The sequence below is a fragment of the Theropithecus gelada genome, chromosome 20 (genome assembly GCF_003255815.1).
Source record: "Theropithecus gelada isolate Dixy chromosome 20, Tgel_1.0, whole genome shotgun sequence".
NCBI lineage: Eukaryota > Metazoa > Chordata > Mammalia > Primates > Cercopithecidae > Theropithecus > Theropithecus gelada.
In genome coordinates, this window is record NC_037688.1 from 67215888 (window position 1) to 67240433 (window position 24546).

Below are 24546 nucleotides of genomic sequence, written 5' to 3' on the forward strand. Positions count from 1 at the left end.
AGTGAAGTGACTTGCCCATGGTCACGCAGCTGGCGAGTGGCACACAGGGTGGGGGGACTGCTGAAATAACCACAGTGGGCTTATTTTTCATTTTTATTTGTATTTTGGTCGTGGAGGTGTGGGTGGAAGTGGAGATGGCAAGTTGGGAAAGTAAAAACTTCCCCTTCCTGCACCGTTCCCAGCAAGGGTGGGGGCCTCCTGTCTTGCACTTTGCAAAGTTCAAGAAATCCCCTTTCCCTACCCTTCACGCTGCACAGCCGGCCCTCTTTCCAGACAGTGCGATGCCAATAAAATGGGAAGTGGGGTGGGAGATGTCAAGTCAGATCCACCACAGCCCCAACACGGGGAGGAAGAGGTTAAAGCCTGTGCGGCTGCAGCCGACTCAGGGAAGACATTCTCAAGCATCCCGCACACACGCTGCCTGCTCGACCCCCTTTCTCTAGGGATCCGGAGCGTCTGCGATCGCCTCCGGCCGGGAGTGAGACTCCGGTCCCTGTGCGCACCTGTTCTGTGCGTCCTTGTCCCCGGAGCGCCCCAGCCCCTTGCGCTCCCGCCCCGGGTGCGCCCTGCAGGGGGCGCGGCGAGGGGGCCGCGAGGGACCCTCCCCAACTCCACCCCTTCGGCCTCCTCCCCTTTCCCACCCGCGGGCAGCTCCGGGTCTATAAAGAGAGGCGTCCGAGACGCGCAGGGAGATTTGGACGCTCCGGCCTGGGAGGTGCGTCAGATCCGAGCTCGCCATCCAGTTTCCTTTCCACTAGCCCCCAGTGGGAGATCTGTAAGTAGTAGTTGTCCTTCTGGGGGCAGATTGCAGGGGGGTGGGGGTGTTAAAAGTCCTATAGGGTATTCTATAGGGGCTGGGTTGCACTTAGGGGTCCCTGTTGTCAACCTCGTAAGGACCATGGTGGGGGTAGAGTTGTGATTTGGACGTCTCTCTGCCCTATCATCCTAGATTATCCTAGACTTTCCCCAAACAGCATTTCTCAAGGTTGCCAGTGAGAAGTACTATTTTGGGGGTGCTTATTAACGATATCAATGCCTGGACCCAACTCCATTTCCCAACTCTAGAATCCCCAGAAAAAACGGCCTTAAAAAAGAAAATCAGTCCTGGGTGATTCTTGGTAAGAGGCTAATCCAGGAGATACACTCCCTTGGAAATCTCAGAGGTTCAGTGCAGACAGTCAGGCATCTCACTTTTATTCTAGGCACCAAAAAAACACAGCTCAACTTCACTGAAAAGTCACTTGCTATCACACAGACAGGTAAGGTGAGGCTCCTAGTGGATTTGACGGTATTGCACAGTTGTGTTGATAATGCATTAAATCAGTTAAAAACACATGGGCATAGGCTTAGCAGAAAGGAAAGTGTTTTTATCAGTTCTATCAGGTACTATGTTGAGAACCCCTGGGAGATAAGGCTGGTTGTGATCTAGTTTATTACAACCCACTTTTTCATCTTCTCCAAATTAAAAAAAAAAAAAAAAAATCTCACCCAGGTTGACCCCCAAGGGCCCCCAGATACCCAGGTGGGCTCCAAAGTCTCCATTTGCTTCCACGATCTGCAGGTGCATTAGGTAAGATTACACTGGAATTTCCCGCAGAGTCACCTGTGTCAATGCCTCTCTCGTGTCCAAGCAAATGGGTAAAACGAGAGAAAGTGTGGCTACTGTCTGTTGTAAGTTTTCTTCCAGCACAGGGTCTGGTAGGGATTTTGCCACTTGAGAAAAAGTACCATTGAAACCATGCTTGTCCAGAAGTAAAAGAAAACATTTAGAAACCCAAGGCTGGGAGGGTTTAGTTGCAGTATGAAGAACTGAGAGATTAAATTGTGAACTGTCCGGCATTTGATGAAAAGAAGGCAGGCTGTTAGTAAACTGCTTTGTGTAGTTTTTTGTTTGATTTACTTAACGATGCTATTTTAGAATTACTGAGAGAGGGAACTTGTCGCTGAACTGAAAGTCATTAGATGGCAGGATGTGAAATAAGATAGGGAATTTTGTTGGAAGGAAATTGATGTTTTCCCATTGAGATAGCTACTGTTGATGGAACACTTCAGTGCCACACGCTGTTGCAACATTTAACTTATCTCATTTAATCTTTGCAGCAACTTCATAAGAAAGGCATTATGATGTCTCTTTAGTATACAAGGCAGCTGAGGCTCAGAGAGGTAAAGTGCCACACAGCCATCAAGTGGTAGAACCCATTCCCGGGTCTGTTTGAGTCCAAGTTCATACCCTTGACCCCACTATCTTCTTTACCATGGACTCAAACTTGTTGGGGTCAGGTTTCTGGTGGGACTAAATGCTTCCAACAAAGTAAATGTTTATCACCATGTCTTTTGAAGAAAACATAAACTGACTTTTTGCACATTTAAAATAAAAGGCACTGTTTGTCCCCTGGTTGTGGGGGCGGGAAGTGATCTAGTTGAAACCAGTGACCCTACGTGGGCTGCCACCCCTAGAGTCCAGAACGTGAACTAGTTGGGCCTTTTTCGAGAAGCCGCCGGGCTTGCCCTGTAAACACCATGTATTTTTATTATCATGTCCAAAATAGATGTGTTATTCCGTACAAGGTATTTGTTATGGATTTGTTATCATTACTTTTCCGTGGGAGGGCTGAGATTGAGGCAAACATGCCCATTTATGGAAGCGTTTTCCATGAGGCCATCCCCAGCCCCCTCGTCAGTTACCCAGCCTTGCACTACTGCCCGGTTGGTCCCGGCCCTGGGGATTTCTCTATTGTATCCCTCACCCATTGAAGAACTGGTGGAGAAGCCCTAAGGAGAAGAGATTTGGGAGAAAAGTGGGATTCTTTTTCCCTAACCCTCTTATTCAGAAGTTTGACTTTTTGGGGTGGGGGATGGGAGGGAATTGTCTCCTTTCCACAGGGCTTGAATCGAAACAGGTGGGTTTTAGGCTTTAGGCACAAGGTTGTAATTCCAAGAGTAGATATATAGTAGATTTTTCTTGAAAACCAAGTTCAATTTTCAATCCAGTAGAATCATAGAAGGTCATAAACAAATTTAGAAATCATCTCTAGCACCTCCCAAAACCTCACTTTCTCATCTGGGCAATGGGGTAATGAGAATAACTCATGTTTCTTGGGTACTTTTGCCTGGTGAGATGCTAAGCCCTTTGTGGACATGATCTTAAGTCTTCATAACAACCCTTTAGAGTAGATACTGTTATTATAACTGGCTTGATTTTACAAATATGGCATCTGAATAACTTGCTCAAGACAGCTAGTCAGTAAGGAAAACAAGATTCTACAAATCTAGGTCTTTCTAACTCCAGAGTTTAACAGATTACCCTCATGGGAGGATTTGATGAGCTAATGTGTATGAAGGGTTTAGCACAGTGCCTAGGCCCTGGGAAACTTTGGTCGATGGTTATTTATAGCAAACACAACCAGAGTTCAAGATGTTTGCTCAGTATGGCATGGCTCATCTTTGGCAGAACTGGGAAGCCTAAATTATGTGGCCTTTAAAGGAGAAGCTTTTCTTAATGTTTCTTCCCTTTGATGTCATCAACCCCATTTCTATTGGGCTGAAAGTGGTGATTAGAATCTTTAATATGTTAAGCTACCTTTCCTTTGCTGGATCGGGAATGTTACAAACTCCAGTAACATTTGTTTAGGGTTTTGTTTGTTTTTGAGACAGAGTCTTGATCTGTCACCCAGGCTGGAGTGCACTGGTGCGATCTTGGCTCGTTGCAATCTCCACCTACTGGGTTCAAGTACTTCTCTGGCCTCAGCCTCCTGAGTAGAGAGTAGCTGGGATTATAGGCGCCCACCACCATGCCTGGCTAATTTTTGTATTTTTAGTAGAGATGGGATTTCACCACACTGGCCAGGCTGGTCTCGAACTGCTGACCTCAAGTGATTCGGCTGGCTTGATCTCCCAAAGTGCTCAGATTACAGGCGTGAGTCACCGTACTTGGTGTATTTAGGGTCTTGATGGCATACTTTAAGGCCTTAATGGCCTTTTTGCTCTCTAGGCCTCCCTCCACCCCTGACCTTTCAACATTTAACCCTGGCCACACAATGGAGGAAAGATTGAGTTTAGGGAAAGCCAGGCAAGAATTTGAAAGAAACCTTGTATGTGATCTGAGGACAGAGGAAGAAGCTGTTCACAGTGGCTGAAAGGGGAGGTCGGACATCTGTGACTTGTATCAGGGTTTCAGGGGCTAGGGAGGAACAATCTCATCAAAGTTGTGAGGAAAGGGCCATAGAGGCCAGGTATGGCAGGTCACACCTGTAATCCCAGCAATTTGGGAGGCTGAGGTGGGGGGATGGCTTGAAGTCAAGAGTTTGAGACCAGACTGGGCAACATAGCAAGGCACCATCTCTACAAACAAATTTTGAAAATGAGCTGAGCGTAGTGGCATGCATCTGCGGTCCTAGTTATTCAGGAGGCTGAGGCAGGAGGATTGCTTGAGCCCAGGAGTTCAAGGCTGCAGTGGGCCATGATTGCATCACTGCTCTCCAGCCTGGGAAACAGAGTGAGACTCTGTCTCAAAAAAAAGATGCGGGGCATAGCACTTTACTGTACCAGGCTGAAAAATACAAGGCCCAGAGAGGGCAAGTGACTTGCCTAGCATCACCCAGCGAGTTTTAGGCAGAGCTGAGACTTGTAACTCGAAGTCCTAAGGTCTTCCACAGGCTAACGAATAGCTTGTTTGTGCTCAAAGGATGAAGCAGTGAGTTGTTAGGACAGGACTGTGAACAGGGCTGACACATTCAGATGTGTTAAACATCGCTAATGCCATCTCGGAGTAAATTAGGCTTCAAACAGATCTGGATTCTAATCCTGGCTCCAACTTTTACAAGGGAGGGCTTTGCATTTACCTTTCAGGACCTTGATAGTCTTAGCAGAAAAATGGGAATAATAGATAATACCACTCTTTCAGCCTTGGACTTTTTGTCTAATTATGTGAATTTACCTGTAGGATAAATTCCCAGAAATGCAATTGCTCAGTTAAAGGGCATGTGTATCTAAAATTAATAGATATTGCAAATGACCAGCTAAAGACATTGCAGGCCGGGCACAGTGGCTCATGCTGTAATCTCAGCACTTTGGGAGGCCGAGGCAGGTGGGTCACCTGAGGTCAGGAGTTCGAGACCAGCCTGGCCAACATGGTCTCTGCTAAACCCCATCTCTACTAAAAATACAAAAATTAACTGGGTGTGGTGGTGTACACCTGTAATCCCAGCTACTCGGGAGGCTGAGGCATGAGAATCGCTTGAGCCTCGGAGGCAGAGGTTGCAGTGAGCTGAGATCATACCACTGCACTCCAGCCTGGGCAACAGAGTGAGACTCAGTCTCAAAAAAAAAAAAAAAAAAAAAAAGTATTGCAAATTGCAACTTGTTGCAGTCACATATGACAGCAGTCCCCAACCTCTTGGCACCAGAGACTGGTTTTGTGGAAGACAATTTTTTCCAGGGACCTGGGATGGAGTGGGGGTGGGGAGGATGGTTTTGGGATAAAACTGTCCCACCGCAGATCATCAGGCATTGGTTAGATTCTCATAAGGAACGCACAACCTAGATCCCTTGTATGTGCAGTTCACAATAGGGTTCACGTTCCTGTGAGAATCTAATGCTGCTTATCTGACAGGAGGCGGAGCTTAGGCAGTGATGCTCACTCACCCACTGCCCAGTCCTGCTATGTGGTCTGGTTCCTAACAGGCCATGGACTGGTACTGTAGCATAAGGGTTGGGGACCCCTGACATTGGAGGCTACACATTTATTTTAATCTGTGGTATGCCAGAATTGTAAAATAAAAACACAGTGGGGCTTTTAGGGCCAGAAATAACCAGTTCTTGCTCACTTTCAGAGGCCTCCTTCACAGGGGCTACAGTAACTCTTATCAACCAAGTTTTCTTGGTCGGGAGGAAAAAGTAGTGTTACACAGTAAGATAAGTTCTTTCTGCAGTTATTTGAAACCATTGGTATTCAGATGATTAGGCAGATGTCACAAGGCAATAAGAAAGTGACAGGTTCACCATTCACTTTTTTTTTCTGTGAAAGTGAGGTAGGGCTTTCTTGGGAACAAGCCCTTGGGAGGTGTGGGGGATGTGAATGGTGAGGGGAGGGTGGAAATGGCAGAGGAGGGTCAGGGGCAAGAAAGGGACTTTCTGCTAAGAATTAATTGGGTATCCATTTACTCTTAGCAGAAAATTAGGATTAGATTCTGGATTCTACTCCTGATTCCAAATTTTACAAGTAGGGGCCTTGCATTTACCTTCCAGGACCTCAGTCATCTTAGCAGGAAAGTAGCAACAGCAGGTGATGCCACCTTACAGAGCGCTTATGAGACATAGTCAGATGGTCTGTCTAGGCAGCTGTCAGGCCCGATACCTGATGAATACAAGGGGCCCAATAAATACAGTGGCTGTTACTAATAATAGATCTAAACTGCCTTTTTGGTACTACTGGGCACCTGCTGAGCAGGTGCATTTAGAGTACCCAGTCCCTCTCCCTGCGACATATTTAACGCCTGGACCAGGCCTCGAACGAGGATTTCCACTGCAGAGGTCCTTCCAGCTGGTGAACTGTGTTGCGGATCAGGTTCAGAGAACTTCCGTTTTGCCTGTGTGGCATTCATTCATTCGTTTATTTGAGAGATGGGATCTCACTGTGTTGCCCAGGCTAGTCTAGAACTCCTAATTCAAGCAATCCTCTTGGCTTGGCCTCCCAAATTGCTTGGATTGCAGGTGTGAGCCACTGTGTCCAGCCCTTTATGATGTTTAGAATACAAGCAATTTTTCTTTCTTTCTTTTTTTTTTTGAAATGGAGTCTCACTCTGTCACCCAGGCTAGAGTGCAGTGGCATGATCTCAGCTCACTGCAACCTCCTCCACCTCCCAGGCTCAAGCGATCTTCCCACCTCAGCCTCCCGAGTAGATGGGACTACAGGCATGTGCCGCCATGCCTGGCTAATTTTTGTATTTTCTGTACAGATGGGGTTTCACCATGTTGCACAGGCTGGTCTCAAACTCCTACGCTCAAGTGATCTGCCTGCCTTGGCCTCCCACAGTGTTGGGATTACAGGCGTGAGCCACAGTGCTGAGCCCTGCATGGTATTTAGAATATGTGCAATACTCTCACTTCTGGTCTGGGTCACTCTGTATGACTTACCTGATCTCCAAAAACATTTGGGTTTGTGTCTCTGGTCCAAAATCTTCAGCCAATGGCTTGACAGAAAAATCCTGAGGAAAGCTGTTGACCAGGCGAGGTGGCATGCAAATCCTATACTCTCTGGGCTCTGGGATATTTAATTTACTTACTTATTTATTTATTTATTTATTTATTTTGGAGACAGAGTATTGCTCTTGTCGCCTAGGCTGGAGTGCAGTGATGTGATCTCAGCTCTCTGCAACCTCCATCTCCTGGGTTAAAGCGATTCTCCTGCATCAGCCTCCCGAGTAGCTGGGATTTCAGGCGCCCACCACCACACCTGGCTAATTTTTGTATTTTTAGTCGAGACAGGGTCTCACTGTGTTGGCCAGGCTGGTCTTGAACTACTGACCTCGGATGATCCTCCTCCCTCGGCCTCCCAAAGTACTGGGATTATAGGCATCAGCCACCACGCCCGGCCTAATTTACTTTTTATTAATGTTGAAGCAGAGAGGGCAAGATCTTTTGCCCCTGAGTTCCTCTGGGAAAAATGAAACTGATGACAACAAAACCTAAAGCAGCCTGACATTCTCAGTTGGTCCAGTTTCAGCCCTTTGGCCAGGAGTCACAGACGGGTCCCACAGCACGGTAGAGCTAGGTCAGCCTACCATTGATTTCTTTTCCCTAAATGAAAAACACAAGGCCCAGAGAGGGCAAGTGACTCCTCCAGAGTCACCCAACGGGTTTGGGGCAGAGCTGAGACTTGTTACTTGACATCCTAAGGTCTTCCAGAGGCTAATGAATAGCTTGTTTGTGCTCAAAAAATGAAGCAGCCTGGACACGGTGGCTCATGCTTGTAATCCTAGCACTTTAGGAGGCTGAGGCAGGCAGATCGCTTGAGCTCAGGAGTTCGAGACCAGCCTGGGCCACAAAGTGAGACCCCCTGTCTCTACAAAAAAATGCGAGAATTAAAAAATTAGCTGAGTGTGCTGGTGTGTGCCTGTGATCCCAGCTACTTGGGAGGCTGGGATGGGAGAATGGCTTGAGCCTAGGAGGCAGAGTTTGCAGTGAGCTGAGATCGTGCCTCTTCACTCTAGCCTGGGCAACAGAGGCAGATCCTGTCTCCAAAAAAAAAAAAAAAAAAAAATGAAGCAGTTGTTGGTCAGGACAGGACTGAAAACAGGGCTGACACACTCAGATGTGTCAAACGCCACTAATGCCAAAGGTGACAGAGACATTTGTTTTCATCAAAACATTCAAGAAAGTCGGACGAGGTGGCTCAGGCCTGTCATCCTAGAGCTTTTGGAGGCCAACGCAGGAGGATCATTTGAGATCAGGAGTTTGTGACCAGCCTGGGCAACATAGCAAGACCCCCATCTTTACAAAAAGTAAAATTAGCCGGGCATAGTGGCCCACACCTGAGGTGGGAGGATCCCTTGAGCCCATGAGTTTGAGCCTGCAGTGGGCTATGATTGCACCACTGCTCTCTACCCTGGGTATATAATGAGACCCTTCCCCCAACCAAAATCATTGAGAGCAGCTCTTGATGTGTGAACTGTACTTCGTGATCAGCAGTTCTGGGTAATAATTTCAGAGATGTCCTTTCAGCCCTTGGAGCTGATGTAGGACCTTAAACATGAGCGATGGTGGAGGAGGGAGGGTTGGGAAGGTGCACCAAGGTAGATGGAGAGTGTCCCTGGAGTTGGGCCAACTGGTGGTCCGTCTCTGGTCCAATGTGTTCACCTTGCCCCCGTCTGACCTTCTGCAGTCGGTACTCCAAGTTGAGTTTGACTCAGGGAGAGCTGCTCTCAGCTTTAACGGCCTTTCCCAAGACAGCCCTTGTTTTTATTCTAAAGCTGTAGTTCTCAACTGGGAGCAGTTTTGCCACCCCAGGGGACATTCAGCAGTGTCTGGAGACACTTTTGATTGTCATGAGTGGAGGAAAGGGTGCCACTGGTATCTTGTGGGCAGAGGCCAGGGGTGCTGCAGAACATCCTGCAATGCACAGAAGAGCCCCCCTCACGACACAGAATGACCCAGCCCGAGAGTCAACAGTGCAGAGGTTGTGGCCAGGTGCGGTGGCTCACGCCTGTAATCCCAGCACTTTGGGAGGCCGAGGTGGGAGGATCGATTGCTTGAGGCCAGGAGTTCAAGACCAGCCTGGCCAACATGGTGAAACCCCATCTCTACTAAAAATACAAAAATTAGCCAGGTGTGGTGGTGCATGCCTGTAGTCCCTGTTACTTGGGAGGCTGAGGCACGAGAATCACTTGAACCCAGGAGGTGGAGGTTGAAGTGAGCTGAGATTATATCGCTGCACTCCAGCCTGGGTGACAGAGCAAGACTCTGTCAAAAAACAAAAAAACAAAAAAAACAAAAAAACAAAAAAAACAAAAAAACAAAAAAACCGAGTTAACAACTACTATTACTAGTATTAGTATTATTAATTTGTCAGGCTCACTGAATTTTCTCAAGGGCAAATCTGTGGCCAAATGTTGTTTTGGGGACCCAAGGCTCATAGCAGCAAAACAGCTTTCAGGTTTCCAGATCTGCCAGAGACTTAAATGTCCTGATGTGTGTTTTGTGTCTCAATGAGGGAAAGGGAATATGTAGCACCTTCCAAATGGATTTGACCTTGACTGCCCCACTGTTGGAAGAGCTTCTCAACCTCCCCGGCTCCACCCCAGCCCAGATATTTCAGGGAATTACGGTTCCAAGGAGCATGCTATGGAAAACAGCATTCTAGCGTGAGTCCAAGCTTCTCATCCCCCATCTTGCTGCCTTTTGACCAAAGCAGATTTTGCACGTCGTAACTGTCAGAGACATCAAAGCCAGAGGGAAGCCAGCTTGCTCCAAGCCCTCCTTTTTTGGACAGAGACTGAATCTTTGCACTTGATCTTGTTTGTGTTTTTAAGTCTGAGGTTAGACAGGGTCCCGGGCAATGGAGATGTACGTGTCCTTTAATTTTTCTGCTGTATTTTTTGCTATTTTTTCTGACTTTTAAGGCAACTCATCAACATGGTAATTAGAGCCCACTTAGGGCCGGGCACAGAAGCTCATGCCTGTAATCCCAGCATTTTGGGAGGCCGAGGAGGGAAGATCACTTGAGGTCAGGAGTTTAGGACCAGCCTGGGCAACATGGTGAAACCCCAAAGAATACAGAAAAATAGCTGGGCATGGTTGCAGGTGCCTGTAGTCCCAACTATTTGGGAGGCTGAGGTGGGAGGATTACTTGAGCCTGGGAGATGGAAGTTACAGTGAGCTGAGGTCATGCCACTGCACTCCAGCCTGGGAGACAGAGCAAGACCATGTCTCAAAAAAAAAAAAAAAAAAAAAAAAAGTCCACTTTACTTGTTATGGTGCTTAGAACAAATGAACCATTCTCCTATCCCTCTTGGGATGTAATTGGCTACCATCTGCACAAACTCTTAATTACTGCACAATAATATCAATATACTTAATGCTACTGAACTGCATTTAAGTGGCTGAGGTGGTGAATGTTAGCTGTATTTTACCACAAAGATAAGAGGGAAGGAAAATGAAGTGTACTTTACAACCAAAAAAGTCCACACACCGTGGGTGTGCAGCTTGATGAGTTTTTGAGAGGATATATGTATATATTTTTAGATGGGGGTCTCTGTCACCCAGGCTATAGTACAGTGGCATAATCATGGCTCACTGCATCCTCGACCTCCTGTGCTTAAGCGTTCCTCCCACCTCAGCCTCCTGAGTAGCTGGGACTGCAGGTGCACACTATCACACCCAGCTAATTTTTGTATTTTTGCTAGAGACAAGGTTTCACCATGTTGACCAGGCTGGTCTCAACCTCCTGGGCTCAAGTTATCCTCCTACCTCTGTCTTCCACTCAGGTAATTACTTAGAGATGGGTCTTGCTGTGTGTGGCCAGGCTGGTCTTGAACTCCTGGCTCGTGATCCTCCCACCTTGGCTTCTCAAAGGCTGGGATTGCAGGCGTGAGCCATGTCACCTGGCCCAGCAGTTCAGTGAATTTTCGGGAAGTGAACACTCATAGGGCTGGCATTCAGATGAAGATCTAGAGCAACAACCCTCTCCAGTCCCCGTCACGTTCTGTCCTTGCAATCACTGCACCCCCAAGGCTCATTCATTCCTTACCTGAGCTCTGTCACGGTGGATGTAGCCTGCCTGGTTTTGGACTTCAGTTCAACAGTCAGCCTGTGCTTTTTGTGACCACCTTCTTTTGCTCAAGCGTGTGTTGTGAAACGTCCTTTTTTGTGGTGTGGAGCTGTAGTTTACTTCACCTGATTCGAGTCCTATTTTGGGTGTTTGTAATGTGTCAGGCACTGCGCCAGGTGTCTTAAAGGATGGATTCCTTTATGGGCATCTGACAAGGCCACCCACCTTATGTGAAAGCAGAACCACACAGACTCCAGAATGAGATGCAGGTTCAGGTCCCGGCTCTGACATTTCTGGTTTTTTTTTTTTTTTTTTTGAGATGGAGTCTGACTCTGTCACCAAGGCTGGAGTGCAGTTGTATGATCTTGGCTCACTGCAACCTCCACCTCCCAGGTTCAAGTGATTCTCCTGACTCAGCCTCCCCAGTAGCTGGGGCTACAGGCACACACTCCTGGATAATTTTTAATTTTTGTATTTTTAGTAGAGACAAGGTTTCACCATGTTGGCCAAGCTGGTCTCAGACTCCTGAACTCAAGTGATCCACTCACCTCGGCCTCCCAAAGTTCTGGGATTACAGGTGTGGGTCATCACACCTGGCCTACTTGTGGTCAATCTTATTTCATCTTTATATCCTCCCATTTCTCTTATGCATCCTCCAGTTTCTTTCTCTCTCTCTTTCTCTCACACACACACACACACACAATCTGCTGCAACATCTTAAGAAACAAGACATTATCAAGGAATTATTGAATACTTTGTCGCATTTTCTATTATGCTGCCCGTTTAAACTAACCTTGGTTACACTATTAAAGGAACACGTATCGTATTGAGCCACTTCTGTGACTATGGCTGTCCAGAAATAAACATAATTAAAACATCCAACAGTAGTAAATGCTCTTGGTTAGGAATGAGAGAAGTGGCTTAGAGTCATAGGAAGTGGGAAAGGGTGTAGAAACAGAAGGTACTTGGTGTAGACCAGGGGTGTCCTATCTTTTGGCTTCCCTGGGCCGCACTGGAAAAAGAATTGTCTTGGACCACACATAAAATACGCTAACACTAATGATAGCCGATGAGCTAAAAAAAAAAACAAAAAACAAAAAACAAAAAACAAAAAAAACCACACACAAAAAAATCTCATATTGTTTTAAGAAAGTTTATGAATTTGTATCGGGCCGCATTCAAAGCCATCCTGGGCCACGTGCAGCCTGTGGGCTGCAGGCTAGACAAGCTTGGTGTAGAGAGTTTCATCTAAACCTCATGGCAGCTCTGTAGGGCACTTATTAGGCCCCCAGTATTAACAGATGGTAAGTTTCAGTCTCAGAAATCTACGTGAGTCGCCCAGAAGCGTGCATTCTGCAGTGGCAGAGTCATGTTTGAATTCGCATCTGATTGCAAAATCTGGGTGTCTTTTCATGACTGCAGGTTATCTTACCTTTCAAGATGAGGCAACCAATCCAATTTTGCCAGCACCAATGAAATTGCAATTTATTTAAAGGCTCAGAAAGATCTTTTAGGCTAATGAAAATGCTCTATATTTATGAAATGTTTTCATTCTCTGTGGCTTTTTCTTTTTTTTCTTTTTCTTTTTTCTTTTTTTTATTTTTATTATTATTATTTTTTGAGACGGAGTCTCGCTCTGTCGCCCAGGCTGGAGTGCAGTGGCCGGATCTCTGCTCACTGCAAGCTCCGCCTCCTGGGTTCACCCCATTCTCCGGCCTCAGCCTCCTGAGTAGCTGGGACTACAGGCGCCCGCCACCTCGCCCGGCTAGTTTTTTGTATTTCTTAGTAGAGACGGGGTTTCACCGTGTTAGCCAGGATGGTCTCGATCTCCTGACCTCGTGATCCTCCCGTCTTGGCCTCCCAAAGTGCTGGGATTACAGGCTTGAGCCACCGCGCCCGGCCTTTCTTTTCTTTTTTTTTTTTTTTGAGACAGAGTCTCACCCTGTCACCCACGCTGGAGTGCAGTGATGTAATCATAGCTCACTACAGCCTCAAACTGCTGGGCTCAAGCAACCTTCATGGCTCAGCCTCCTAGTAGCTGGGACTACAGGCACGCATCATCACGCCTGGCTGATTTTTTTAAAGGGATGGGATCTTGCTATAATGCCCAGTCTGGTCTTAAACTCCTGGGCTTAAGCAATCCTCCTGCTTTGGCCTCCCAAAATATGGGATTATACATGTGAGCCACTGCCAGCTTCTTTTCTTTCAATTATTTTTTAATCTATAGGTTCCTCTCCTTTTTGTTTGTATTTATTTGTTAAAGAAACAGAGTCCTGGCCAAGAATGGTGGCTCACACCCATAATCTCAGCACTTTGAGAGGCTGAGGTGGGCAGATCACCCGAGGTCACGAGTTTGAGACCAGCCTGGACTATATGGTGAAACCCTGTCTCTAACAAAAATACAAAAATTAGCCAGGCATGGTGGTGTGTGCCTGTAATCCCAGCTACTCGGGAGGCTGAGGCAGGAGAGTCGCTTGAACCTAGGAGGTAGAGGTTGCAGTGAGCCAAGATCCCGCCATTGTACTCTAGCTGGGTGACAGAGCGCAGTCTCTCACCTTTGGGATTTTATTGCATTGTTTAACGTGCTCTCCTGTGCCTTGCATTTTCCATAGACAGGCATTAGATCTGGAGGTTTCATCGCTTGCATCCCCCATCTCCATCCCCTTTTCTTTTTAGCAAGAATATGTCATTAGTGGTAATGGTACTTCCTGTGGTGTCCCATCTGCAGGCATGTAATGTTTATAATGTCTAGTCAGTTCCCTCTTTTTGTGATGTTAGGATTAATTAGTAGATTTCGGTAATGTCAGGTGGACCCGTCCCTTATAAAATTCCACAGCAGCTCTTCATCTGATATAGTCAGTCTTATGGTGGGGACCCTAGACCAGCATCTTCATTATCACCCGGAAGTTGGTTAGAAATGCATATTCTTGGGCCCCATCCCAGTCCTGCTGACTCAGAAGCTAATGCACCAGGAAATGTGAGCCCCATTGGCCTAACGGTTTTAGCAATTACAGGTAGCCCTTGCCAAGAGCCAGCCTGCCTGCCTGCCTGTCTGCCTTCCGGTCTTCCTTCCTCCCTTCCTCCCTTCCTCCCTTCCTCCTTTCCTTCCTTCCTTCTTCCCTCCCCACCCCTCTCTCTCTCTCTCTTTCTTTCTTTCTTTGCAAAGTCTTGCTCTGTTGTCCAGGCTGGAGTACAGAGGAATGATCTCAGCTCATTGCAACTTCCACCTTTGGGGTTCAAGTAATTCTCCTGTCTCAGCTTCCTGAGTAGCTGGAATTACAGGTGCACGCCCCTATACCCAGCTAATTTTTGTATTTTTTAGTAGAGACAGAGTTTTGCCATGTTGCCCAGGCTGGCCTCAAACTCTTGACCTCAGGTGGTCTGCCTGCCTGGGCCTCTCAAAGTGCTAGGATTACAGGTGTGAGCCACCGTGCCTGGCTTGAGACCTACTATTTTATTAGAGTTTTACAAACAGTTACATCCTAGTTTTATTGTTGTCCATGTATTCGCTGGAATTCTTCCATGTGGAAGGGAGTCTTTTTTAAGATAGGGTAAGTGGAGTCAGGGGCAGGACACTGTTGGTCTTACTAAGCTAAGCCAAATGCAACAATGATGTTAAAATGCAGGAAGGCTTTTTTGTTAAACCTAGGAAAAAGCATGTTGTCTACCAGATCCGTATTTCTCTTTCTGGATATCTAAAGTGATTATTCAGATTTAGATAGGATTTCCTCATTTCTCTGCCTTTTTTCTTCTTTTCTTACAATTTTTTTTTTTTTTTTTTTAAGTCTTCTTTGTTGCCTGGGCCAGAGTGCAGTGGCGCAATCTCAGCTCACTGCAACCTCCGCCTCTTGGATTCAAGCGATTCTCATGCCTCAGCCTCCTCAGTAGCTGGGACTGTAGGTGCCTGCCACCATGCCCAGCTAATATTTTTGTGTTTTTAGTAGAGCAGGTTTCACCATGTTGGCCAGGCTGGTCTCGAACTCTGGACCTCAAGCAGTCCTCCTACCTCAGCCCCCACAAAGTGCTAGGATTACAGGTGTGAGCTACCACTCCTGGCCACCACTTTTTTTCATCAGCTACTATATCAGGTCTCCCAGCAGAAAATCTCCTCTGAGCAAATCAGCTTCCAGGTTTGTTTTTTTGTTTTTTTGAGACCGAGTTTCGCTCTTACTGCCCAGGCTGGAGTGCAATGGCACAATCTTGGCTCACTGCAACCTCTGCCTCCTGGGTTCAAGTGATTCTCCTGCCTCAGCCTCCCGAGTAGCTGGGATTACAGGCATGTGCCACCACACCTGGCTACTTTCTGTGTTTTTAGTAGAGATGGGGTTTCACCATGTTGGCCAGGCTGGTCTCGAACTCCTGAACTCAGGTGATCCACCTGCCTCGGCCTCCCAAAGTGCTGGGATTGTAGGCATGAGCCACCGCACCTGGCTGCAGGTTTTTTCAATTAGTTTTTTAATTATTATTGTCAGCCCTGAAATAAAAAAAATAAGGATTAGAATATCTGCCACTCCCATTCTGTCTTGCAAAATCTCCATCACCCAAAAGGTTGGGTTTCAGGAGTTGGCTGCTCAGCTCTAGGGATCCGGTAGTGGGACATGGGTCTTTATTCTGTCTCTGTGGAATCTGGGGCCCAAGCATGGGGATTATCAGTGAATTGAAAGGAGCTGTGAATTCCCTCCTGAAGGAGGGATGTGAACCGCACATAGATCCTGGTGGCCGTACGTCCTCACTTAGCCAGCAACTCAGTTCTTTGGAGCCCAGCAGCAAGAGGTGAAAGGGGCTGTGAGCCAGCGTTTCCCGGACAGCCCCTGCAGCTGCGGTCAGAGAGCCAGGAACAGGGGGCTGGACAGGCCTGTTGAGCAAGTTGTCTCTGTCCCTCTTCTCATAAACACATCTGCATAACAGGACAGATAACGTGAATCTATCATCAATGGGCTTCCCATGTAGAGAGGACATCTAATAACCTAATCTTCCATCGAGAGAGTTCTCCTTTTCAATCTAGTTACCCTAAGGAACAATTCGTATAGAAAAGGCAGAATCAAGATTTTCACATTTCCACCCCACTTTCTGTACCCATTTAAAAAATAATGCATTTGGGGCTGGGTGCAGTGGCTCATGCCTGCAATCCCAGCACTTTGAGAGGCCGAGGCTGGTGGATCACTTGAGGTCAGGAGTTTGAGACCAGCCTGGCCACCATGGTGAGGCCCTGTCTCTACTAAAAATGCAAAAATTAGCTGGGTGTGGTGGTGCGTGCCTGTAATCCCAGTTACTCAGGAGGCTGAGGCAGGAGAATCACTTGAACCTGAGAGACAGAGGTTGCAGTGAGCCAAGATTGCACCACTGCACTCCAGTGTAGACAACAGAGCAAGACTCCATCTCATACAATAACAACAACAAAAAAAATCATTTTGAACATATGGATTTAAATATATTTGTCTTTCAGCCCTTTTGGGGGTATTGGGGTGGTGGACATACAATTATTTTTCTTATTGATATTCAAACTGGTCTAGATCTTGACCAGCTAGAACCCTAGTATAATATTTTGGTATGCAATTTTCTAGACTTTTAGAAATGTACACACAAGCATGTAAAATGAAGATAAATATTTTATGACAAATATTTTAATCAGCTTTATTGAGGCATAATCTATATAAAGTAAAACTCACCAACTTAAATTCACGTTTTTTAAAGTGTATAGCTTGAGTGAGTTTTTTCAACTTAAAAGCTTTATTTCTTAATTGACAAATGATCATACATGTTCATGGGGTCTATAATGGTTTTTTTAATTGGTTGGTTGGTTGGTTGGTTGGTTTTGAGACAGGTTCTCACTCTGTCGCCCAGGCTGGAGTGCAGTGACTTGATTACGGTTCACTGCAGCCTTGACCTCCTGGGCTCGAGCCATCTTCCTGCCTTAGCCTCCTGAGTAGCTGGAACCATAGGCATGTGCCACCATGCCTGGCTAATTTTTAATCTTTTGTACAGAGACAGAGTCTTCTTAAGTTGCCCAGGTTGGTCTCGAACTCCTGGCCTCAAGGGATCCTCCTGTCTCAGCTTCCCAAAGTGCTGGGATTACAGGTATGAGCCACTGAGTCCAGCTCTTAGTAACATTTTGATATTAATACGTATAATGTGTGGGGAGATAAGATCAGGGTAATTAGCACATCCATCATCTCAAGCAGTTACCATTTCTTTTATTTACTTTGCTACTTCCTATGTGATGACATTTATCTCTTTGTGTTGGGAACATTCAATGTCCTTCTAGCTCTTTGAAACTATGTAATATTTTATCGTTCACTTTAGTCGTCCTATAGGGATACAGAACATTCTTAATGAGTTTTGACAAATGTATACAGTCTTGTAAGCACCACCATAACCACGGCGGATGCTTTTACCACCCTGAAAGGTGGGGCCTCTCACCTCTTTTATACTTCTTTTGTGCCTCTTACCAATCAGTTCCTTTCCTTACCACTGGCAACTCTTTTTTTTTATTTGTTTGAGACGGAGTCTCACTCTGTCACCCAGGCTGGAGTGCAGTGGTGCAGTCTCGGCTTGCTGCGGCCTCTGCCTCCCGGGTTCAAGCGATTCTCCTGCCTCAGCTTTTCGAGTAACTGGAATTACAGGTGTGCACCATCATGCCCAGCTAAGTTCTGTATTTTTAGTAGAGATGGGGTTTTACCACATTGGCCAGACTGGTTTCAAACTCCTGACCTCAAGTGATTCCCCTGCCTTGGCCTCCCGAAGTGCTGCAATTACAGGTGTGAGCCACCGTGCATGGTCTCCACTGGCAACTCTTGATTGCCTGTCACCATAGGTAGGCGTTTTCTATTTTGCCATAACTTTTTTTTTTTTTTTAGACAGAGTCTCATTCTGTCGCCCAGGCTGGAGTGCAGTGGGGTGATCTCAGCTCACTGCAGCCTCCACCTCCTGGGTTCAAGCAATCCTTTCGCCTCAGCCTCCTGAGTAGCTGGGACTACAGGTGTGTGCCACCACATCCCCATTAATGTTTGTATTTTTAGTAAAGACGGGGGTCTCACCATGTTGCCCAGGCTGGCCTTGAACTCCTGACCTCAGGTGATCCACCCAATTCGGCCTCCCAAGGTGCTGAGATTACAGGTGTGAGCCACGGCACCCGGCTGCCATTACTTTCAATCACAATAACCACACTTACTTTTGCACCAGCCTAATAGCTTTTCATATTGAAGGAATAATACAGCATGTGGCCTTTCTGATTTTTTTCACTAAGCATATGATGCTTTTGAGACTCATTTATTTTATTGCATCATTGCTTTCCTTTTACTGAGTCGTATTCCAATTACATACATTGGGTTGTTTGTTTGTTTGTTTTTAAGACATGGTCTCACTCTGTCACCCAGGCTGGAGTGCAGTGGCTTGATCTTGGTTCACTGCAATCTTGACTTCCTAGGCTCAGGTGATTCTCCCACCTCAGCCTCCCAAGTAGCTGGGACTACAGGTGTGCGCCACCATGCCTGGCTAATTTTTTGTATTTTTTGTAGAGACAGGGTTTTGTCATGTTGCCCAGGCTGGTCTCTAACTCCTGGGCTCAAGCGATCTGGGTAATTCTATGTTTTATCATTTGAGGACTCTTATTTTGCAGTGAACAGTTAGACTTGACCGTCTTCCCATATCAGCATGTGTAGACATACTTCCTGCTTCTTTTTTTTTTTTTGAGATGGACTCTCACTCTGTCCCCCATGCTGGAGTGTAGTGGCACTATCTTGGCTCGCTGCAACCTCTGCCTCCTGGGTTCGAGCAATTCTGCCTCAGTTTCCAAGTGGCTGGGATTACAGGTGCATGCCACCACACCTGGCTAATTTTTGTATTTTCATTAGAGACCCTTGAACAGGTTATTTCTCCTGTTGAAGCCTCGGGGTTTCACCATGTTGGCCAGGCTGGTCTTGAACTCCTGGCCTCAAGTGATTCACCTGCCTCGGCCTCCCACAGTATTGGGATTACAGGTGTGAGCCACCTTGCCCAGCCCTACTTCCTGCCTCTTAACCACTGGGTAGTATTTCACGGTATGGAAATAGCATGGCTTATGTATCCAGCGCTATGTTGATGGACGTTTGTGTTGTTTGACTTTTGGTATTCTAGGCAATGACACACATCCCTTTTTGAAGGGCCTTTGGGTGGTCTCTGTTCTCTGACCACATACACAACACTTCAGGTCTTTGTACTTGGTGGGATGTCTCTGCAGACCGAGTTCCTAGGCAGGGCAAGGTGAGTGGTTGATCTGTCTTCAGGGCTTAGTTGTGGTCTGATTCTGACCCTGTTACCTTATTCCACAGGGGACCAACAAGGCACCATGGCACAAAAGGGCCAACTCAGTGACGATGAGAAGTTCCTCTTTGTGGACAAAAACTTCATCAACAGCCCAGTGGCCCAGGCTGACTGGGCCGCCAAGAGACTCGTCTGGGTCCCCTCGGAGAAGCAGGGCTTCGAGGCAGCCAGCATCAAGGAGGAGAAGGGGGATGAGGTGGTTGTGGAGCTGGTGGAGAATGGCAAGAAGGTCACGGTTGGGAAAGATGACATCCAGAAGATGAACCCACCCAAGTTCTCCAAGGTGGAGGACATGGCGGAGCTGACGTGCCTCAACGAAGCCTCCGTGCTACACAACCTGAGGGAGCGGTACTTCTCAGGGCTAATATATGTGAGTATTGCTGGCAGTCAGGTACCTACTCCTGGCCTCATAAGGAAAGTAGGCATTAGACATGTGTTGGGAGGGCCGAGTGTAGTGGCTCATGCCTGTAATCCCAGCACTTTGGGAGGCCGAGGTGGGCAGATCACCAGAGGTCAGAAGTTCGAAAGCACGCTGGCCAACATGGTGAAACCCTGTCTCTACTAAAAATACAAAAAGTAGCCGAGCGTGGTGGTGTGCACCTGTAATCCCAGCTACTGGGGAGGCTGGGGCAGAAGAATTGCTTCAACCCAGGAGGTGGAGGTTGCAGTGAGATTGTTTTATTGCACTCCAGCCTGGGTGACAGAATAAGACTCTGTCTCAAGAAAAAAAAAAAAAAGGAAATGTGTTGGGAAGCTGAAGGTTTGATCAAGGGAGATTGCAAGATGAGGTGGCATCATTCCAACGTGGCTTCACAGCTCAGCCCTTGAACAGGTTATTTCTCCTGTTGAAGCCTCGGTTTTCCCATCAGTAAAATGGGAATAATCACCCTCATTACAGACAGGGGGTGTGACAATCCCATGTTATCACATATGCCAAGTGCCAGGATATATGACAAACTCTCAATAGATTTCCTTGGCATCGCTCTGTCCTTCCTTCCTCTTGAAAGTAAAGAGCTCATAACCGCTTTGGAAAGGCTGGTTTATCTTGACAGCCAGGTGGGTAGGAGATATGAGGATGTGGCTAGGTTGTAGGGAGGCCTTCCTTGTCACAGAGGGGAATGTTCAGATTGATCCTAGGACTCTTTTAGGTAGACTTGCAGATCAGAGTGGACTAGGGATGGCACAATATGGTAGCCACTGGCCACTCGTGGCTAACTAAATTTAGATTTAAATTAATTAAAAGAAACATTAGACCAGGTGTGGTGGCTCATGCCTGTAATCCCAGCACTCTGGGAGGCCAAGGCGGGTAGATCACTTGAGGCCAGGAGTTCGAGACCAGCCTGGCCAACTTGATGAAACCCCGTCTCTACTAAAAATACCAAAATTAGCCGGGCATGGTCATGCACACCTGTAATCCCAGCTACTTGGGAGGCTGTGGCAGAAGAATTCCTTGAACCCAGAAGGCAGAGGTTGTAGTGAGCCAAGATTGTGCCATTGCACTCCAGCCTGGGCAATAAGAGCGAAACTCCATCTCAAAAAAAAAAAAAAAAATTAAAAAATTTATTGGCTGGATACATGGGTTCGCACCTGTAATCCCAGCACTTTGGGAGGTCAAGATGGGTGGGTCCCCTGAGGTCAGGAGTTCTAGACCAGCCTGGCCAACATAGTAAAACCCCGTCTCTCCTAAAAATACAAAAATTAGCCGGGCATGGTGGTATGCGCCTATCATCCTGGCTTCTTGGGAGGCTGAGGCAGGAGAATCGCTTGAACCCTGGAGACAGAGGTTGCAGTGAGCCAAGATCGCATTATTGTACTCCAGCCTGGGCAACAAGAGCAAAACTTCATCTCTAAATAAGTACATAAATAAAAGAAAATAAAAAATAACAAATTTATTTCTTTCGTTGTATTGGCCCTGGGTCAAGTAGTCAATAGCCACCTGTGGCTAGTGGCGGGAGTACTGCGTAGCATAAATGCAGAATGTTCCCATTATCATAGAAAGTTCTGTTGGACTGCCTGGACTAGATGATTAGGGCTTGGAGTGTGACATTGTAGGGCATGGGTCCATTGTGGGATTGGATCAGCTCTCTAGCACAAGAAGGATATTGATATCCCCATGACGCCAGACCGGTGCACAGAGGTTACCCAGCCCAGCCTATGTCAATCTCTTCTCTCTGAAAGGGCTTTGCTCACCCTTGAGCAGGTTACCTCACGCCTCTGAAGCTTTGTTTCCTTTTCTGTAAAATGGATGCAAGAATAGAACCAGCCTCTTGGGAGCCGGGCGTTGTGGCTCATGCCTGTAATCCCAGCACTTTGGGAAGCTGAGGCAAGTGGATCACTTGAGCCCAGGAGTTTGAGACCAGCCTGAGCAACATAGCAAGACCCCATCTCTGCAAAAAAAAAAAAAAAAAAAAGAAAAAAAATTAGCCAGGCGCAGTGGTGTGTACCCATAATCCCAGCTACTCAGGGAGACTGAGGCAGGAGGATCACTTGAGCCCAGGAGTTCAAGGCTGCAGTGAGCTGTGATTGTGCCACTGCATTCTGGCCTGAGTGACAGAGCCAGACCTTGTCTGTTTTTTTTTTTTTTTTTTTTTTTTAAATAGTACTTGCCTCTTGGGGTGGGGTTTTTTAAAGACAAAAAACTTAATACACTTCCTGCTGCATGTTAAGTGTAGGCACTGAAAATGTTAAGTGTTATTAGATGGGTTTTTGCTGTGGTCATGATCACTTTTTATTTTACTAGTCAGATGTTCTTCTTCCATCACTTGGCGTCCTTCTGTCCCTTTGGTCCTGGTCTGTACATTTTGCCAAGTGAAAATTACAAAAAGCCCCTTGTCATCTCTAAAAATGTCCTGCACATTTTTTTCCTAATTAGGAAACTAAGACACGTTCACTATGGAACACTTGGAGAATTCAGAAAGCATAGCGAACACAGAACGGAAAAACTGGTCCTTAACCAGAGACGCTGTGCATTGTCTCTTTGTGAGCCTGGTATATGTTTACATATTTAAAAGCCTATTGGGCACACAGTTTAGTGACTTGCTCTTTTTTCCGTTTGGAAATGCTCAGTGCTGACTTGTGTAATGTATCTCAGGCAGCCCCAAAGGTACCCCTTTTAAGGGGTAGTGTAGAATCTGTCATGGGGATAGGCCATTTTTCCACTGTTCTTATAGGCATTTCAGAAGGGGTTACGGTGGCTTTTTAAAGACTCAAATGGTAAGAGTGAGCAACTGAGCAACTCATGACTTTTTTTTTTTTTTTTTTTGAGATGGGGGCTTACTCCATCATCCAGGCTAGAGTGCAGTGGTTCCATCATAACTCACTACAGCTTCCAAGTCCTGGGTTCAAGCGATCCTGTCACCTCAGCCTCCTGAGTAGCTGTGGACCACAGGCGTGCACCATCACACCTGGCTAATTAAAAACAAAAAACAAAAAAAAAAACTTTTGTAGAGACTGGGATCTCACTAGATCGCCCAGGCCGGTCTCAAACTCCTGGCCTCAAGCCATCTCCTGCCTTGACTTTTCATGGTGCCGGGATTACAGGTGTGAGCCACTGTGCCCAGCCATAACTATTGAATATGTTCTCCAACCCGAGTGCTGTACTTTGACATGTTTTATTTTATTTAACACAACATCCACTGAGTTGAAAATGTTTGCCCCTTTTAGAGGAGGAAGCTGAGGTGCAGTTCTGTAAGTGTATCTTTACCTTCTTAAGTAGGGGACGTCTCTTGTCTGTGGCACTGTTTGTATGGAAATATTATTGATCTGGGGATGTTGGTATGTTAGACATTTTCTCTTTCTTCCTTCCCTTCCTTCTCTTTCTTTTTCTTTCTTTTTCTTGCTTTCTTTCTTGATGGAACTTCACTCTTGCTCCTCCAGCTGGAATGCAGTGGAGCGATCTTGGTTCACTGCAACCTCTGCCTCCCGGGTTCAAGTGATTCTCCTGCCTCAGCCTCCCGAGTAGCTGGGATTACAGGGATGTGCCACCATGCCTGGCTAATTTTTGTATTTTTAGTAGAGATGGGTTTCACCATGTTGGCCAGGCTGGTCTCCAACTCCTGACCTCAGTTGATCCACTTGTCTCAGCCTCCCAAAGTGCTGGGATCACAGGCCTGAGCCACCGTGACCAGTCAGTATATTGGATGTTTCTAAAGAGGCCCATCTGTAGGGAGCTAGAGGGAAAATTGGACTCTTTGGGGCTCAGGTCTTCCATCTAAGGCATATCATCTCCATCTAGGGAGTTTCAGGACAGACCTATGTATTCATCTCACCTGCTGTCCTCAAATAGAAATCAGAAAAAAACATAATAAGGGGCATATGAAGGTCCTGAGACTCAAAATATCTTCTGACAGCAGATTAAAAATAAATGAATCAAAGCTTCAAATTCCTGCTGTGCTTCTCTAGACAGATTAGATTAAAATCCTTTCAGCCTTGTGATGATGGCCCCACTCTTCTCTTGTTCCTTTCTGGTCAATTTAATTGCTTAATAGAAACCGTTGTCCATGACGGAGAAGATAAAGAAGGAAAGGGGTCGGGGTGGGGGAGCACAGTAAGTTACTTTCCCAGCCCATAATAGCAGCATGCATGACTCTTGTTAATAGGCGGGTGGTGAAGTGATGCCAGGTCCGTGGTCTGGCATGCATGACTTTGCCCTGTGTGATGAAGATGAACTTTTCTCCTCCATTCTGCAAGGCTCGTCTCAAACGATGGGCCTTTGAGAAGGTTCTGGCAGACCTCTTGTCCTCTTGGATCTAGAAGAGTCTATAGAAGCCAGAGGAGCTTGTCTCCTTATCTTAGAGATGCAGGTTCTGGGCTCAGCAATGTCCAATCTACCTAAACTGCTGAAGACCATTTGTGGCATACCTGGAGGGGAGCACAGCTTTGACGCCTGGTCCTAAGGGCCCCTTGGTCTTCTGAACGCTGTCTTTTGGCTGAGTTCCATCTGCCTCGAATTCTCTTTCTTTTTCTTCCTTTCTTTCTCT

At 46.6% G+C, this 24546-nt stretch overlaps 1 protein-coding gene across 2 annotated transcripts in view; it reads left to right on the forward strand.

Moving 5' to 3' along the window:
• Nucleotides 1-690: 690 nt before the first annotated feature.
• Nucleotides 691-24546, forward strand: part of MYH11 (myosin heavy chain 11) — a 158421-nt gene continuing 134565 nt past the window's right edge. For both annotated transcript variants that reach the window (XM_025371299.1, XM_025371300.1), the window contains exons 1-2: nt 691-775; nt 19576-19937. In XM_025371299.1, coding sequence (XP_025227084.1) covers nt 19593-19937 — 345 coding nt within the window. In that variant the 5' untranslated portion in view covers nt 691-775; nt 19576-19592. The remainder of the gene's footprint in view (nt 776-19575; nt 19938-24546) is intronic.